General features: G+C 34.0%; 1 protein-coding gene across 10 annotated transcripts in view; it reads left to right on the forward strand.

Annotated features, from left to right (window-relative positions):
• Positions 1 to 16,955, forward strand: part of TLN2 (talin 2) — a 575,338-nt gene that overhangs the window by 321,429 nt on the left and 236,954 nt on the right. For all 10 annotated transcript variants that reach the window (XM_074234301.1, XM_074234300.1, XM_074234295.1 and 7 more), the window contains 4 exons: positions 6,392 to 6,489; positions 7,847 to 7,976; positions 11,317 to 11,469; positions 13,134 to 13,276. In XM_074234301.1, coding sequence (XP_074090402.1) covers positions 6,392 to 6,489; positions 7,847 to 7,976; positions 11,317 to 11,469; positions 13,134 to 13,276 — 524 coding nt within the window. The remainder of the gene's footprint in view (positions 1 to 6,391; positions 6,490 to 7,846; positions 7,977 to 11,316; positions 11,470 to 13,133; positions 13,277 to 16,955) is intronic.

Genomic DNA, 16,955 nt, shown 5'->3' on the forward strand with positions numbered 1-16,955 from the left:
ACCATTATCAATATTTACCATAGATATTTATCTACTCTAAATTGTAGGCTTGAATCCTCAGAGTAATTTTTGATCCTTTCCTGCCCCCATCCTTCTGCACATATAATCAGCTGCCAAAACCTTCTGATTTCAGTATTTAAATACTTCAGGAGATCTATATCCTCATTGATAAAATCCCACCAATAATGAAGATAAAAATTAATTCCTTCTTATCTGATCTAATACTTTCTATATCCTCATATCAGTCCTACAAAGAAGATCATACTTACTGTTTTTGAAGTCTTTCACTGTATGTTTTTTTTGAGGCAATCCAGGTTTAAGTAACTTGTTCAAGGTCACATAACTAGTGTCTGAAGCCAGATTTGAACTTAGGTCCTCTTGACTCTAGGGCCACTGCTGTATCTGCTTCACCACCTAGTTGACCCCCTTTCTTCATATAACTTTCTGATCTTTAAACATAAGACATAATTTCCCAATCACAGTTTATTCTATCATTTTTTTCCTATTCAATTCTGGGACCAGCTCATTGCTTCTTTTGCAGTATTTCACTAAGACAGTTGTATACATTTCCCATTCAGCTGTACATTATAATTTAGGGAGAAGTCATTCTTCATTTGGTTTAGGCTATATTGATTGTTAGATGGTCTTTTTTGAATCACCAAGAATTTTACTTCAGAGTTCATGCAGTTTCTTGGGAAATGAGAGAAGTAGAAAGTACAGTATCATTAGTAAACAAGAGCACCTGGAATTCCTTAATAGGTAGTCCTTACTGCTGGACCCTATGCAAGATTCCATCTTTGACTAAGGTAAATCAATACCTTTGTTGAGCATCCCACTCCATTTTATGATTCTGATTGTCAGTTTCCTTGAAAAAAGTTGTATCTGGGATTTTTTTTCATTAAAGAATATTATATAGTGTAATAATTAACAAAGAAACAGCAGTCTGGGTCCCTTTCTGTCTACTGTTTGACTGAAAATCTGTTTCAGAATTTTTTCTTTTTTGAGAAGGTGGTCTCTTCTTTTCTCCTACTTCCAGCAAGCATATCTCTCATGCCTGTGTAGAGCATTTTTCTTATCTTTTATATATATTATAAAGTAGGCAACATGAATTGGTATTTCTTCTTGATCTTCTTTTGGGATGGAGGAAACTAATACAGCCAGTGCAATTTTCCCTATTCATTTATTATTTTACCTAGTTTGAAATAGCATAAAAATTGATCCCTTAAACTTGTGTCACCTACAACATGATTCTCTTCCCATTCTTCTTTGTCTGGTCCAGACATTCTTTTCTTGTCATTTTATTAACTATCATTGTTAATGCTTTATATGGCACATCAAAGGCAGATATTAAAGTCCAATTGAAGATGTTCTACTTAACAGACTATGAACACAGGTCCCTATGGAAACTCAGCTTGAGATGACTTTTTTGGTTTATTGTTCCACTTTCATCTATTAATGCTCATGATTATTCATACTTCACATCAAATTTTATCAAGATTAATTTATCTTTCTGCTACTATTTGCTAATTTGTGAAACATCATCTTGTGAACTCATGATCTTTCACCATCTCCCTATAAAACATTTTATCACTGAGTTTATTGTCCTCTGATTTAACATGTTTTCCCACTTATGAGGGAGATAAATTGTTTTCCAGTTACTGTGATGGTTTCTGGGCTCTTTTTTTTTTCTCATTTTGATTGCCATATTTTAGCTATGACTGTCTTTTCCTCTACTCTTTTCCCTTTTATAACTGTCAGTAGATCTGGTTGGAGAGTTTTTGATGGCATTCTCATATTTATCCTTTTCAATGACTAATAAAAATCTAGTAAAACTAGTCAAAACTAGTAAAATCTGACTGCAATTCATTCTCAAAATAATTCCCATGTTGTTAAACTGTAATTTCCTGTCAGTATCCATCTAGTTTAAAAAAATTTTTTTAGTCATGTTTGTTACATAACCATACTTATCACCTTCTCTCCTGAAAGAATTAATTCATTATTAAACAGGTATGAGGGCCAATTTCAAAAACCAATGGGTTTTTTTTTTTGTTAAACCTGAACCATATTTTTCAATGTATTTTTTACCTTCTACTTATGCTTACTTTTACATTTAATACAAGTGTGTGTGTGTGTGTGTGTACATAACATATATATATATATATATCTGGGGAGAGAGAGAGAGAGAGAGAGAGAGAGAGAGAGAGAGAGAGAGAGAGAGAGAGAAATACATACATATTTAGAGAGACAGACAAACAAGATATGGGTTGGAGGAACTTTGAAAATTTAATGAAGACCATAGCCTTTTCATCTTCTTTAGCAAATTTTACTACACAAACAGAAGAGATGAGAAAGTGGTTATATGCATTGGTAGTCTTCTTGATTGCTTTTTAGGGAAGATACTAGTCTCTCTCTAATTTTTTTCCTAATCATTTGATATCTTGTCCCTTTTCCAATATATTAAAAACTGATCCATGCTTTCAAAATCCAGCATAAATCTCTTCCACCTATTCCTAATTTGTTTCACCTACCTCCATTTCTTATCCTGAGAGTAGAAGTCAAGATGACCAGTTATGGTCATCTTTGAAATGTTTCTTGTTACTTTAGGCCATATGAAAAAAATCAACTGTTCCATCTCTTCTATTTCATTCACTAAGAAGAACTTATGATACCTCCTTTCATTTAAATTAGAACCTTTTTTTGTATCCTTAATACTTTTGGGTAGTTTGATGAAACCTATAGACTTCTTCTCAGAATAATAACATTAAATGCATAAAGTAAAATACGTAAGTTTATGAAGGAAACCAGTTATACTGAAATGTAGTGATCAAAATATTTCAAAATGCAAATTCACTCGCCTCAGGAACTCCTACAAATTTTCAAACTTCCTTATATTTTCTGGTTTTATTTTATAATGAGAATGTTGTTACTAATATAGTTCATTTCCTCCTTTGTCGACTGTTGATTTTAGTCCAAGGAACATATTTATTGTACTAACACAAATTAATATTTATAGCTAACTTTAACTTATTTGGTTTTTAACACCTTGTACTCCTTTTCTACCTCTATAGCCCCATCATTTCAAAAGCTGAAGAATCCACCAATTCCTCAGGACCATTTTATAATTTTTTTTTATTTCATGACCTTCTTATCAGCTATTGGTGATGAACTTCTCTTTTCCTAGCTAAGATGATCTCTGGACTTCAGACACAGCCTATTTATTATTGGAGCTATAATTCAGACTGTTTAAATATAATGCAAATTACCATTACCTTGCTTCAAATACCCATCTTCACCCTTACTTTACAATAATGCATCAGTGTAGGACTTTTGGAGACTCTACTTCTATAATATCTTTTATTTCTGTCCTCTCCTATCACTTAGTCACCAATCTTCTTATGTCTTCTTTCACCTTTTATCTGGCTAATTTTTTTTTAGCTTCCTATACCATTTTCCCTGCCTGCAGTATCACTATTTTTCAATCCAGTTTTCCCACTCCTTCCAAATTAATTTTCCTAATGCATAATTCTGTAATCTCTCTACCCACAAACTTCATTAGATTGCTATAGCATACATACATTTTTGTTTGGCAAGAATAACATAAAATCTCTGGTCAGATTTGCAATTTCAACCATATCTTATTCTTCATGGCTATCCTTTTTAGGCAAAGTTTTATTTCCTGCTTTCTTCCCATCCTCTCCTGATTCTGTGCTTTGGTCCAGGTCATGTCCCTTGCCTAGCACTCTTCCTTCCAAATCTTGATTGAAATTCTTCTCCTCCCTCTGGGACTGGCTTCCTTGGTGATGCCTTATCCACTAAGCCTTTCCCCCTTCCTCAGTTTCTTTCCCAGATCCATACTCCCCCCCCAATAGTAAAACCTTTTTCAAGCTTTATTAAAATATCTGATTCAAACCTCTCTTTTGTTCTTATCAGTTCATCCTTGATATGACTTGGGTTTTTTTTATATTTGTGGTATCCCTTGCCCCTCACCCATCACTCCTTGATGATAATTTATTTTGATCTTGATAATATGAACATTATCTCCTGTAGTAAAGAATTATGTTGAAAGCCTTCCTCTAGCCTTTAATTGAGCACAATTATTTATTTATTTATTCATTTGTTTGTTTATTTATTTGTGGTTTTTTTGCCTGTGTATTTTGTGTATGTTGAATATTTGTTCCCATTACCCTTAAGCACACAGGCTCCTCCTGGACAATGACTGCTTCATATTGTCTTTGTACTCAATGTTCAGAATCTGGTATGTAGTTGGGTTGATTAATCATGGATTAGCTGTATATCATTTTTCTCTTGTTCCTTATTTGACTCATCTTCTTTCCTGTTCATTTGCATCTGTAATTCTTCTTCCTTCTACCTCTAGAGTTATTAGACATAATCTCTTATAGCTTATTTAAATCTACTTTCTGTCTCTATATTACCTACAATTTTGACTATTCTGAGATTATGATGTTCCTTCTTCTGCAGCAACACTGAATAACTTGAGAATAAATGGATCCACTTTATAAATGATTAATAATTTTTTTAAAAAATTGAATTGAGGATACTAAGTTCCAAGAAAAGGTTATTCATGAATTCTAACATTTAAAAATGACAATAATATTAATATTTAAAATATTTTTGTTTTTAATAGCTATTATATAGTGTTATTAATGTTTACAAAGCACTCTATAAATATTATTTGTGTTTGGACCTCAAGACAGTTCTTAAGTGACAGGTGCTATGATCATTACAATTTTACAGATGAGGAAACAGAGGCTAACAGAAGTTAAGTGACTTGCCCAGAATCATATACCTAGTCTGGTGACTTAAGATCATATTTGAATTCATATCTTCCTGATTTCAATTCTATCCCCTGTGCCACCTTGTTATTGTTCTGACACATTTGACTCTCTATGACTTCCTTTAGGGTTTTCTTGGCATTTGCCAATTTCAGATATATTAGAGACTCAATTTCGCTTGGGTCTTCCTAGGCTCATTTCTAAAGGCGTATCTTTGAAACCACAATTAATTTCTTCCCCTTTTCTTTTTGAGCTAATTTTTATTCTTTTGGAAATGGTCGGGCTTATGGAGTAAATTGAGAAATGGATTTTGTAGATAGATACCTTTAAGTCACTATTCTCTCTGGGAACGCCAATATACACATAACTAGGCTGAAGATGATTGAAGCTACAGTCCTTCCTAGCCTCTGCCTGGTTTTCTTGAATTGTTGTTTATACTTGATGAACCAATCTTACATGAAACAATATATACTTCCTTAGCATTAACATAGACTTCCTTAGTATTTTTTTCTGGCTCCTTATCTTTCTTTCTTGTATGGTTATACCCATCTTACCCTTAATGAGTTAGACATTTCATTTAGTTCATTAGGTGATCTATTATTCATTGCCTACTACTTGTTAAGTATTGTGTGGGACTTTAGTGAAGATATGAAGTTCATATGAGATCTAGTCATTACCGTGGTTGAGTTTCAAATCTGTTGGATGATGAGGTTATACCTAATTGTGATATAGAATGTTGTATAAGTGTATTAGGGGTATTAAAAACAAGGAAGGTCATTTCTGACCAAGGTGACCTACAGAGATTTCAAGAATTTGGGGGGGAAAGTATTGGTATTTGAATTGGTTTTCTAAACAATGGGAAAAGAAAATAAAAGAAGAATGCATCTTTGCCATAGGGGATTGTAACCAAAAGTGGGGGAGGGGGTCTGTGAATACAGTATATGTTCGGTGACTAGGAATAGGTTCTTTTTTTTTATGGATTATATGAAAGGGCAAAATTTGAGACAAAATTGGAAAGGTATGGTGCCATTAGGTGTTGAGGGCTTGGAATGCCAAGCAAAATATTTTAAACTTTGCTCAGAAGTCACTGGAGATACTTCTTCTGAGGGAGTGGTGATGTGACCAAGTTTATGCAAAAGAAAGAAAGCTTTGAAGTAGTTTTCCACACTGATTGAAAAGGCAAAGAATTGAGGCAGAAAGACCTTTCAAGAGGCTCCTACAGTAATCTGGGTCAGTGGCTTAGGCACCTGTCCTGATAGGGATGAGGGCCAACTTCAGCTGGTGAACTTGGATTGTTTTGTCTTTGAGGTTTCCCCCAATCTTAAACATAACTTAATGAAACATAATCTTATTTGGGTTTATTACTTCAACAGCTCAGCTTTTATGCCTCTTGATCTGCTTTAGCATTGAATACAGCTTGTGTTGTCATCAAAAGACCCTGCCCACAGCTGCCAAAAGCAAATATTTCTCTCCTGTTAAGAAGGATGCCAGTGCATTTGCCAGGTCAACAGACTTAATGCACAGAAGCTGGTGCATTATTGAATCTTGCAAGATCTCAAAGTCACTGTGTTTCTGATTTTCTACATTTTAATTCTCAGCTTCTGACTATGGCTTATTCCTATCGGACGAGGATCCTAGGAAAGGAATTTGGCTGGAAGCAGGCAGAACACTGGACTACTACATGCTGCGGAATGGGGTATGTTTCTCCCTAATTTTTTTTCTATTGTCTTTACTTTGGGGACTTTTAATGAAAGCAAATATTACTATACTTGGAGGAAAAGAAGAAAAAACATCATTTTTTTTGATCCAAAGGCATTTAACTTATTCTTAAAACATTCTTAATTTTCTTTGAAGGGGAAGTCTCTGAGGGTGTTAGGAAATGTCAACAGTCCAAATTCTCCAAACTCACCAGGGGCAGAGGAGTGACCCTGGGTGTGTGTATTTTAAATATTTTCCACACCCCAGTGTTATAGTCCTATTTTCCTGCTTAACTCTGTGGCCAGGAGTTTTGATAAGGTATCTCCTCCTGAATATTATGGGGATATTCCCATAACTATTAATGGGCCATAAAGTGTAGAGTGAGGGTTAGAGGATAGAGAGATGAAAAATGAAGTTGAAAATTAAATTTCTCTGATCATTTTGGAAGGAATAGGATTTAAGTATCTTTTACATCTGTATATACAGCCTTCTGCAAAGCAACAAAACAATTTTAATAACAAGTCATTTTCATGCAAAAAGAAAGATTTAGAAAGGGAGATTGTGAAAAGGGGTTAAGCATTCCTTTCAGTTTAATCAACCCTAAGATAATAGCTCTCTGATGCATGAAGGCCAGCAACTGGAGTGGACAAATTAGATTGGTTAATATTCAGTGAAAACTCCACTGTAAGCATTGCATGAATGTTGTCAAGGAAATGTCTTTTGTCCTCTACCTTTGCATTTTTGGGGATTCGTAACAAAGATAAGGCCACTTTTTTTATACCTATACAAGTTTGCCTCCTATACCTAATATCTTTTGTTTGGTCTTCACATTGAATGTGATGCCAAAGAGACTTTATCATGTCCTTTTGGAAAATTTTCAGATGGTAATTTCTTTTCTCTGTAAAGTCTCCCTTAAAATGCAAAACAAGCTAATCCTAGTTGGATAGAATATAATATAATCACTCAAACAATGAGTAATTGTAAGTTACAATTATTTGGATTTAATTGGTATTTGTTTTTTCTTTAATTAAAGTAATTATTAAGTACTAATAAATTGATTATAAATTAGATATTCTAGACCATTAAATATTTGTGAAAGAAAAGGGAAAAGTTGCCTATGAAGTTGTTAATGTTATTAACTACTCTCATGGCTCTTAACCTTGATTCTGTGAATTTTTTAAAATGTATTTTGATAATTATATTTCAATATATTTGATTTCTTTTGTCATTCTAAACATTTTATTTTAAAATTTAAAAATATTCTGAGAAGATAATCCATAAACATCATCAAACTGCTAATAAAATCCCCTGCTCTGTTCAAAAGCTACATCAAGTTTCTGTGGTTTGTGCTCTAGGATATTTTGGAATATAAAAAGAAACAAAGACCTCAGAAAATACGGATGCTGGATGGATCAGTGAAGACAGTGATGGTGGATGATTCCAAAACTGTTGGGGAATTACTGGTCACAATTTGTAGCAGGATAGGTGAGATTTCAAATATTTGACTCTCACTTTATGGGATTTCTTTTCTCCTCTATGATCACATCCTGCCCACTACTTCAAATTGCTGCCAGAATGCAGTTCTCACCTCCACCCCATGTACTTGCTTCCTATATCTTCTCAAATGGGGTATTTCCCTTTAAAAATTCTAATGTTGAATGAATATAATATGCCAATCTTAAATAATTCAGTTAAGGAAATTCAAGGGACTATATCTGCTCTTCAAAAAATGGAAGAAAGAAGAATTAGAAAATCTTAAAGATATTAATAAAGTAGAAGGGCAGCTAGGTGAGTAGATAGTATTGTTCCTGGAGTCTGGAGGACCTGAGTTCAAATATGACCTCAGACACTTACTAACTTGTAGCTTACTTCTGAGGTTTATTAAGGGATCCTATATGATTATATATGTGAATTTCTTTATAAGCCTTAATGAGATAGTGACTAGACGATGCCTGTGATTTCATTGGTTTCCAGAACTCCCTTTTGAGAAAAATCCCTCTACTAGAGTAGTGACTGAGAGTAGCTTTGGACACTCAGAAAGATGAATTAATTGTTGCATTGTTCTGGTCACACTATCAGTTGTTATCAGAGGTAGCTTTTTGAATCTGTGTCTTTATGATTCCGATAGCAACTTTTTATCCACCATTTCTTCATACATATCTATTGTTGTGGTGGTGGCAGTTGTGGTTGTAAGGTACATAAAAGAGGTTATAATACAGTGCGAAGAGTAGAGGATTGAATTCTGCCTCTGTTACAAAGTATATTTTTAACCTCTGTCAAGTCACTTTATCTCATGGAGGAAAAGGGCTCTAATATATTCACCTTTAGAAGGTGATTGGAATAAATTAATTACCTTCCATTGTTAAAATTCTATGACCCTAAAATCATTTATTCTAATTGCCCCCAAATACAAGAATCCTTTTTATATTTCTGGTAAACAGCAGCATAGCATGTTTTCTTTTTCTTGTTTCTTTTTTTTGTTTGTTTTCTTTCCTTTTCTTTTTTCTCTTGTTTTCTTTCTTTTCATTTTGTTTTTCTTTCCTTTTTCTCTTTTTTAACTTTTTTCTTTCTTCCTTTTTGTTTTATTGATATTTTTGCAAACATTGTTGCAAAATGTTATTTTGCTTTTGCAAACATTAATAAATTATTCTAATTTCTGCCAAGTTTTTTGTAACAAAATAAAACAATTAAGTTAAATTAGTTATACAATCTCATCTTAAAATACATGAAGTGTTTCTCATCTGTGACATCCCCATCTCTAGGCAAAAAAAAAATTCCTTCTCCCTACCCCAGCCCCATTTAAAAGAAAACAAATTTCTTGTGGCAAATATGCATTGTCTAGCACAATAAAATTCCTCAATAAATGTGTGTGTGTGTGTGTGTGTGTGTGTGTGTGTGTGTGTGTGTGTGTGTGTGTGTGTGTGTTAACTGGCGGTATGAATCTATTCCTTCTTCCATTTAACAACCTTTCAGATATTTAAAGAAAGCCTTAAGTTCTTCCTTTAACTTTTTTTCCCCGCCTTTTTGCCATAGTTTTGACATGATGACCCTGAATTTGTTTGTGTTTTTTAAAAAATATTTTGATAATTGTATTTCACTGTAATTGTTTTTGTTTATAAAACCATATGTTTTAATTTATATGTCAAAAATCGTTCTAAGAAGGAGTCCTTGCCACACATGAAAACAGGTATCCCTGCTAATTACTCCTATGTTATTCAGTATCTCCAATCTTAAGCCATGGAATTCTAGACTAGAAATGACCATAGACATACTCTATTTTTCTCATTTTTCCAGATGAGGAAACTGATGTCACCAAGGTTGTGATTTGATCAAAGTAATATAACTAGTAAATTATGAAACTATAGCTCAGATATTTTGATTCTCTGTACCTTTACCTTGCAATCTTGCACACTAGTTTAGCTACTTTCCTTTTAAATGTTAGTGCTTGTTCTGAAGTGCAAATATTTTAAGACCATAGCAAAGCATCATGTAATAGTGATGACTTTTGATGATGTGGACTAAAAATTTTTAGTATATCCTCAAAGAAATATGCTTTTCTGGTAGTCTTATTTTCCTTTTTTTTTTTCCTTAGAATGAGCTTTTCATTTCCCTGTCTTTAAAAGACCCAATTTTTTAGATGAAAAAAAGTTTTGGCAGAATTATACCTGAGGGAGACCTCACGTGTCATCTGGTCAAGTCCTTCCTTGTATAGATGAGGAAACTAAGGATAAGCAAGTCTCCCAAGGTCAAGTTTACATTTTCCTCACTCCAAAATTAATGTGGTGAAAATAAAGTAAAACAAAAAAGCAAGTTTTATCCTAAAGAAGATGATGTAGAGAATTATGAATGTAGCAGAAACAAAATCTGTAATCTTTTAATGCTATTAAAATCTTATTAATTGTAGAAGGCTGCTTGCTCCTGCAATTGTATACTGCCTCCCCTTGACCCTGTTGATTCTCTTATCCCCCATTATCTTATCCCACTCCTAACTCCATTCATAATTATGGTGATTATAGTCATGCAAATTAATCATTAAAGTAACCATGTAAATGATCAATAATTATGCGAATGTGTGATTATATAAATATAGGGATTCAATTTCTCAAACTGGACATTTCTGCTATTGCTTTGTGTAGTGATATATTTCTGTTCCTAAAGTATTTTAATAAAGTTTTAATCTATTTATCATGTAATCTGAGAACATCTATCCAGTCAGTCTTCCCCCTTTTTGGTAAAGAAATATTTATCTTTTTATATTTGGCATTTGAGGTAGAAGTTGTGTGTCAGATGCTAAATGAAGAGTAGAACATAGGAGTATGTCATTTAGAGTGTGAAAAAGACTAAGGGTGGTTAGGTGCTGCAGTGGATAGAGCATGGGCCCTGGAGTCAGGAGTACCTGAGTTCAAATCAGGCCTCAGACACTTAATAATTACCTAGCTGTGTGGCCTTGGGCAAGCCACTTAACCCCATTGCCTTGCAAAAACTAAACAAAAAACAAACTAACAAACAAAAACAAAAAGACTACAGAAGTCTTGTGTTAGAAAACCTTGAATGATAGTGGTGTTTATTGCCAAAAGAATCAAGGGAAGATGTGTGTGATATGGGGAAATAGTGTGAAAAGATACAACTGTGGGCTGAGGGTTGAGTCAAATATGAACTCTGTGTATGTGTGTGTGTGTGTGTGTGTTTCTAGAATAGGAATTGGTAAAACTAATATGGGTTAGTATTGATTTTCTACTCACTATCCATATTGTTTGGAGCCACAGGGGTAGATAAAATATAATCTCAAATGCTATTCTAATTCATATTTGGGGTTTTTTTTTAGGTATAACCAATTATGAAGAATATTCATTAATTCAAGAAATAATTGAAGAGAAGAAAGAGGAAGGAACGGGTACACTTAAAAAAGACAGAACACTATTGCGAGATGAAAGAAAAATGGAGAAGCTAAAGGCCAAACTTCACACTGATGATGATTGTAAGTCTAGGGAAAAAAAACAAGAAGCATGGGAAGAATAAAGGCTTTATGTATCACAGTGTAGTGAAGTATGGCATTAAGATCTGGATCCTGTTCTTGTTTCTTTTACCATAGACTCATATAACTGCACAAAGGGGAAGGGCAATATTTTCTCCTATCTCTTTGTGGTCCATGGGATTTAGGGGGTAACCATGTAAGCATAGGAATTTCGAGTCCACTGAAAGAAGAAAGAATTCAAGATCTCTGGGATATTCAAACTGATCAGGATTTTATTATGAAATATAGCAAAGTAAAGGTTAAGAGTTTCCTTTTTTTTTTTTAAGAAAGAACTGTCTCTTTAGGATAGGGAATGAATAACAAAAGGCTAGGTGGAGTTGCTTGGTAGACCTGGAGTGAGACAGAAAGAGGATGATAAAAGAGAGTTAGGGATAAAGACTGCATTGAGCTGACAGAGAGAGAGAGAGAGAGAGAGAGAGACAGAGAGAGAGAGAGAGAGAGAGAGAGAGAGTCCTGTGGCTTGGCTTAGTCTGGCCACCTGACTTGGGGGAGGTCCAATGTACTCCCCATGGCCTAAGAAAGAGCATGAGGAAAAAGCTATTCTATTAGTGTCAAAGAAGGAAAAGAAAGAAAGAAGTGGTGGTGGTTCTTCCTGTTCATACAGGTCCTTCCTGTCTCAAAGTTAGGAGGGTGGGGGAAATGGCGGATAAGATAGAATCAACAGGGTCAAGGGAAGGCAGGATACAATTGCAGGAGCAAACAGCCTTCTACAATTAACAAGATTTTAATAGCATTAAAAGATTACAGATTTTGTTTCTGCTACATTCATAATTCTCTACATCATCTTCTTTAGGGTAAAACTTGCTTTTTTGTTGTACTTTAATTTCACCACATTAATTTTTGACTTTTATAGTTTTTACTAGTTACATTGTTGTTGTCATTGTATATATTATTTTCCTGGCTCTCTAACTATTAGCATTATTATCAAAGTGCTTCAACAGTCTTCAGGAATGATAGAAAATAACAAGACAAATTTTTTGTTGGACTAAAGTCCCTTTCATTTGGTTTTTTTTTTTAATGTGTCCTAAGAAAGATGAAAAAGCACTGAAAATTTTCCGTACTTTTTTAAAAAATCCTTTATTTCAAGAAATGGCTGTCTTAGGGCCTGCTAGGTGGTGCAGTGGATAGATCACTGGCCCTGGAGTCAGGAGGACCTGAGTTCAAATCCAGCCTTAGACGCTTAATAATTACCTACCTGTGTGACCTTGGGCAAGTCACTTAACCCCCATTGCCTTAAATAAATAAAACTTAAACAAGAAATGACTGTCTAGGTGGGAATTATGTGGAATGTTTCAAAAGTTTTATTGCAATTTTAAGCACTAATAGTTTAAATATTCAAAAATGACAGTGATGTAAAAATAAAAGATTTTAATAAAAGTAAGACAAAAATAAAGCAGCAAAAGACCTAATAGGGTTTTATATTAATAGAAAATGGTTTCTTTACAGAATCAGTAAAATATCCAATTTTAAATTTGGTTTAAATGTTCTTAGTTTGCTTTTTTGTTATAACAACAGGGATAATAATCTGTATGAAATGATTTTTTTGTCAAGTTCTCGTAATTAAGAGATATAAGCACCTTTGACTAATATGTCTCATTGTGTTCCAGTAAATTGGCTAGATCATAGTCGAACATTCAGAGAACAAGGAGTGGATGAAAATGAAACATTGCTGCTTAGACGGAAATTCTTTTATTCAGACCAGAATGTAGATTCAAGAGATCCCGTGCAGCTGAATTTGCTTTATGTTCAGGTATGGTAAAGTCTGCAAACTCCGGTTCAGGAATGGGAGCTGAGCTCTGTGTTAGGTTAAGTAATTAAAAGTCCATCCTCCCCTACCTCTTGTACATGAGAAAGCATTAGTTCCACCCTCTGGACCCTTTTTCGATCCAAGTAATCATGGGGAACCATCTAATAGAAAACTGGGTAGTTCTGCTCCACTTGAGATACTTTACTAGGCAAAACATTGATTTAAAAGGTCCTGGGCTAATTGTTGTCCTGTAAGGAACTCTGAACATTAATTCTAGGAATGAAAAACATCTACAAAACAATTGAAATACTTGTTAAAGTAATCATGCTTAGAGAAACAATTACCAAAAATGCAAAAAAGTTAGCCATGGATTACTTAACTAGTGAAGAGGAAATAAATTAAGGATCAGAGAATTGGAGATCAATGGGGCTAAAGAGACAATGAATGGAAAATGAGAAAAGCGGGGAGGGGAAGATAAGCTAGTGGATTCTAGGGTATATGGTTAGTTTGCAATATTATTTCTTATGAACACTGGTACTTTCAATTTTATAAGTGTATTCAGTTTATAGAAAATACAATGTTGATCTCTAGGACAGGCTTGTAGTTTTAGTCCGTGAGCTCCTCTTTAAATAAAAGTAGAGTATCTTTTCCTAATGGGTCACACTGATTTTGTAGTCACTGCCTCACTTTGACTTTTTCCTCAGCTTTTTACCTTTATGATACTGGAGGGAATTTAAGTAAATGAGGGAATAAGGGAATACAATGTAAAGAACCTTCCTTGTATTTTCAATCAAATACTCTCAACTCTATCAGTTACTACTTGTATAACTTTGAATAAATCAGTCTCTCTGGGTTTCAGTTTCCTTATCTGTGAAATGATGTCATAAGACTTCCTGACTTTCTTTTTGTTTGTTTGGTTTTGGGTTTTGGGTTTTGTTTTTGTTTTGTTTTTTTTTTTTTGCAAGGCAATGGGGACAAGTGATTTGCTGAAGATCACACAGCTGGGTAATTATTAAGTGTCTGAGGTCAGATTTGAACTCAGGTCCTCCTGACTCCAGGGCCAGTGCTCCATCCACTGCACCACCTAGCTGCCCCTGGCTGACTTTCAATATCCTTTCCTATTCTAAATTATGAAAGTCATTTCTGTGACCCAACTTTTTTTGACCTGATAATTTGGCAAATAATTTCCAGTGTTCTTTTTATTTTTAAGGTCATTTTTGCCTTTTTGCATCTTCAATCAATCTTTTATTTTGAAATAATTCCTGCTTCTCCCTTCTTAAATTTTTAAGCCTTTACCATTTAGGGAGAATGTTTTTCTTTTTCTTTACCTAAAATGTCACTTAATCAAAGACAACAATGATAACTAACTTAGCATTTTGTTGGTGATATTGTTCATATTTTATTGCTTTTCCCAAAGTGTGCTTACTTTAGTGATTAAAATACAGTAGTGTGTCAATTGAAGAATCCTTTGGTAGGTTAATGATAATAATAATAATAGGTCTTCACCTGGCAAGACAAATAAGACACAAGATTATCAAGGATTCTAGCTGACACTTAAATTGTTAAGAGACTGATTAGCATCCTAAAATCAAAGCTTAATGAAAAACAACAGACTCATCAACTCAGGGCAAGTATAAAAAGATAAATATTTCTTTGCCAAAAAGGAGGAAGACTGACTGGATAGATGTTCTCACATTACATGATAAATAGATTAAAACTTTATTAAAATACTTTAGGAACAAAATGGTATCACTTCACAAAGCAATAGCTGAAAATGGATTATAGATATACCTTTTAAGATTTGTCACTTAGAGCCAGAAGTGGTTTATCTCCAAACAAAGCTTATGTATTATCTAAAATCTAATTGTAGAAACAAAATGTGCCATGTAGGTAATACGCATGGGCATTCAACCAATAATAACATCTAAAAAAGAAACTCATAAAATATTTGACTCATGCAGATTTTCTATAGAAGCTGAGCAGTTTTTGATAATGTTGCCAAATTAAATCATTGCAACCTGATATTTTAGAAAGATTTTTCCTAAGAGGCTTCTGTTTGTCGATCAATCAAATTCAGTTGTGCAATAATGGCAATTATGCAATCCTTCCTTGCAAATAGTAAAAAATCTACCACATATTTAGACAGTCATGGGGCTAGAAGTCAATACAAGAAGCTTGCTATAAATACAAATACCAAAATAATTTTTTACAATTTAACAAGTAAACTATTATGCAATTAGAACGTAATTTTAAGATGGAAGTGTTGCCTATAATCATCCATTCTGGCAGTGATCTATAAGAAATTTAAGTATAACTTTTAATAGCTAACACATTAACATATACTCATCATCACTAGTAGAAGACATTAAAACTACACAGGAATAGGATGAGGTTTATTCTATAAAAATTGTCCCTACAATAATTCCAGTGAGTCTCCCAAAGATGAATTTACATCTTAGTACTCTTAATTTTATCAATAATAGTATGCTAAATATGAAAATGACTTGTCTACAGACCTTTTGTTCTCGATGGCCCAGTGCATAGAGTATTAGGAAGTCATGAATTCAAATCTAGACGCAGGCACTTAGGTCATCTAACACCTCTGTGCTTCAGTTTCCTCATTGTAAGATGGAGATAAAAGCACCCATCTCTCAGTTGTAGTGAGGATTAAAATGAATTAATATTTAAATGCTTTAAAGACCTTTAAGTCCTATATAAATGTTATCTATTGTAATTACTCTTATTGTGATTATTTGGTTATGTTTGACTCTCTATGACCACATAGACCATAGCATACCAATGCTGTCCATGGGGTTTTTGTTGCAAAGATACTGGAATGATTTGTCATTTCCTTCTCTGGTTGATTAAGATAAATAGAGATTAAGTGACTATTCCAGGGTCACACAGCTGGTAAATGTCTGAAACTGAATTTAAATTCACATCTTCCTGACACCAGGCCAACAGCTCTAACCAATGAACCACCTATTGGCCTCCATTATAAGTAGTATTTTAAAAGCATAATATTTGATAACAACATTAATAATAACCTTGAATGAAATACTGAGGGATTGGGTTCTGATATGCATAGTACCCTGGTCAGTATGATACAATTTCTCCAGGTTAAAGTTAGTAGGCTGAGCCTTCCTAATTGGAACTATTGGGATGGCCAGATTGACTTAGAAGACTAAAAATTAAGTAATACTCTATATTCTGGCAAAAGGTGATCAGATACATCAGAACAAAAAAGAAATATCAAGATCCTTCTGTTTCCGATGAGAGTTGGGGTCACCAATTAAAGATAGATTGAAGGTTACTGAAAAATAAATGAATTCACATTCTCCCAATTTATCATAAAATATTGCAAAGTAAACAGGTTAAAAGTTTTCTCTTCCCAGAGAGTCAACAGGTGCTTTAAGACAAAATAAATACCAAAATGCTGAGGCTGCATAGGAGACAGAGAGAGAGAGAGAGAGAGCGAGAGCGAGAGCGAGAGAGAGAGAGAGAGAGAGAGAGAGAGAGAGAGAGAGAGAGAGAGAGAGAGCAAGCAGACTGGTCCCCACTGGAGTCCAGCCTTGCCTATTACCTTGGCACTGAAGGCAAAAGGGGAAAATCCCTTCCCCTTTACTTGACCAAAATCAGGTAGAAGGTTGGAAACTGGGGGGGGGGGGGTTGGGAATAAGGA

The sequence above is a fragment of the Macrotis lagotis genome, chromosome 4 (genome assembly GCF_037893015.1).
Source record: "Macrotis lagotis isolate mMagLag1 chromosome 4, bilby.v1.9.chrom.fasta, whole genome shotgun sequence".
Taxonomy (NCBI): Eukaryota; Metazoa; Chordata; class Mammalia; order Peramelemorphia; family Peramelidae; genus Macrotis; species Macrotis lagotis.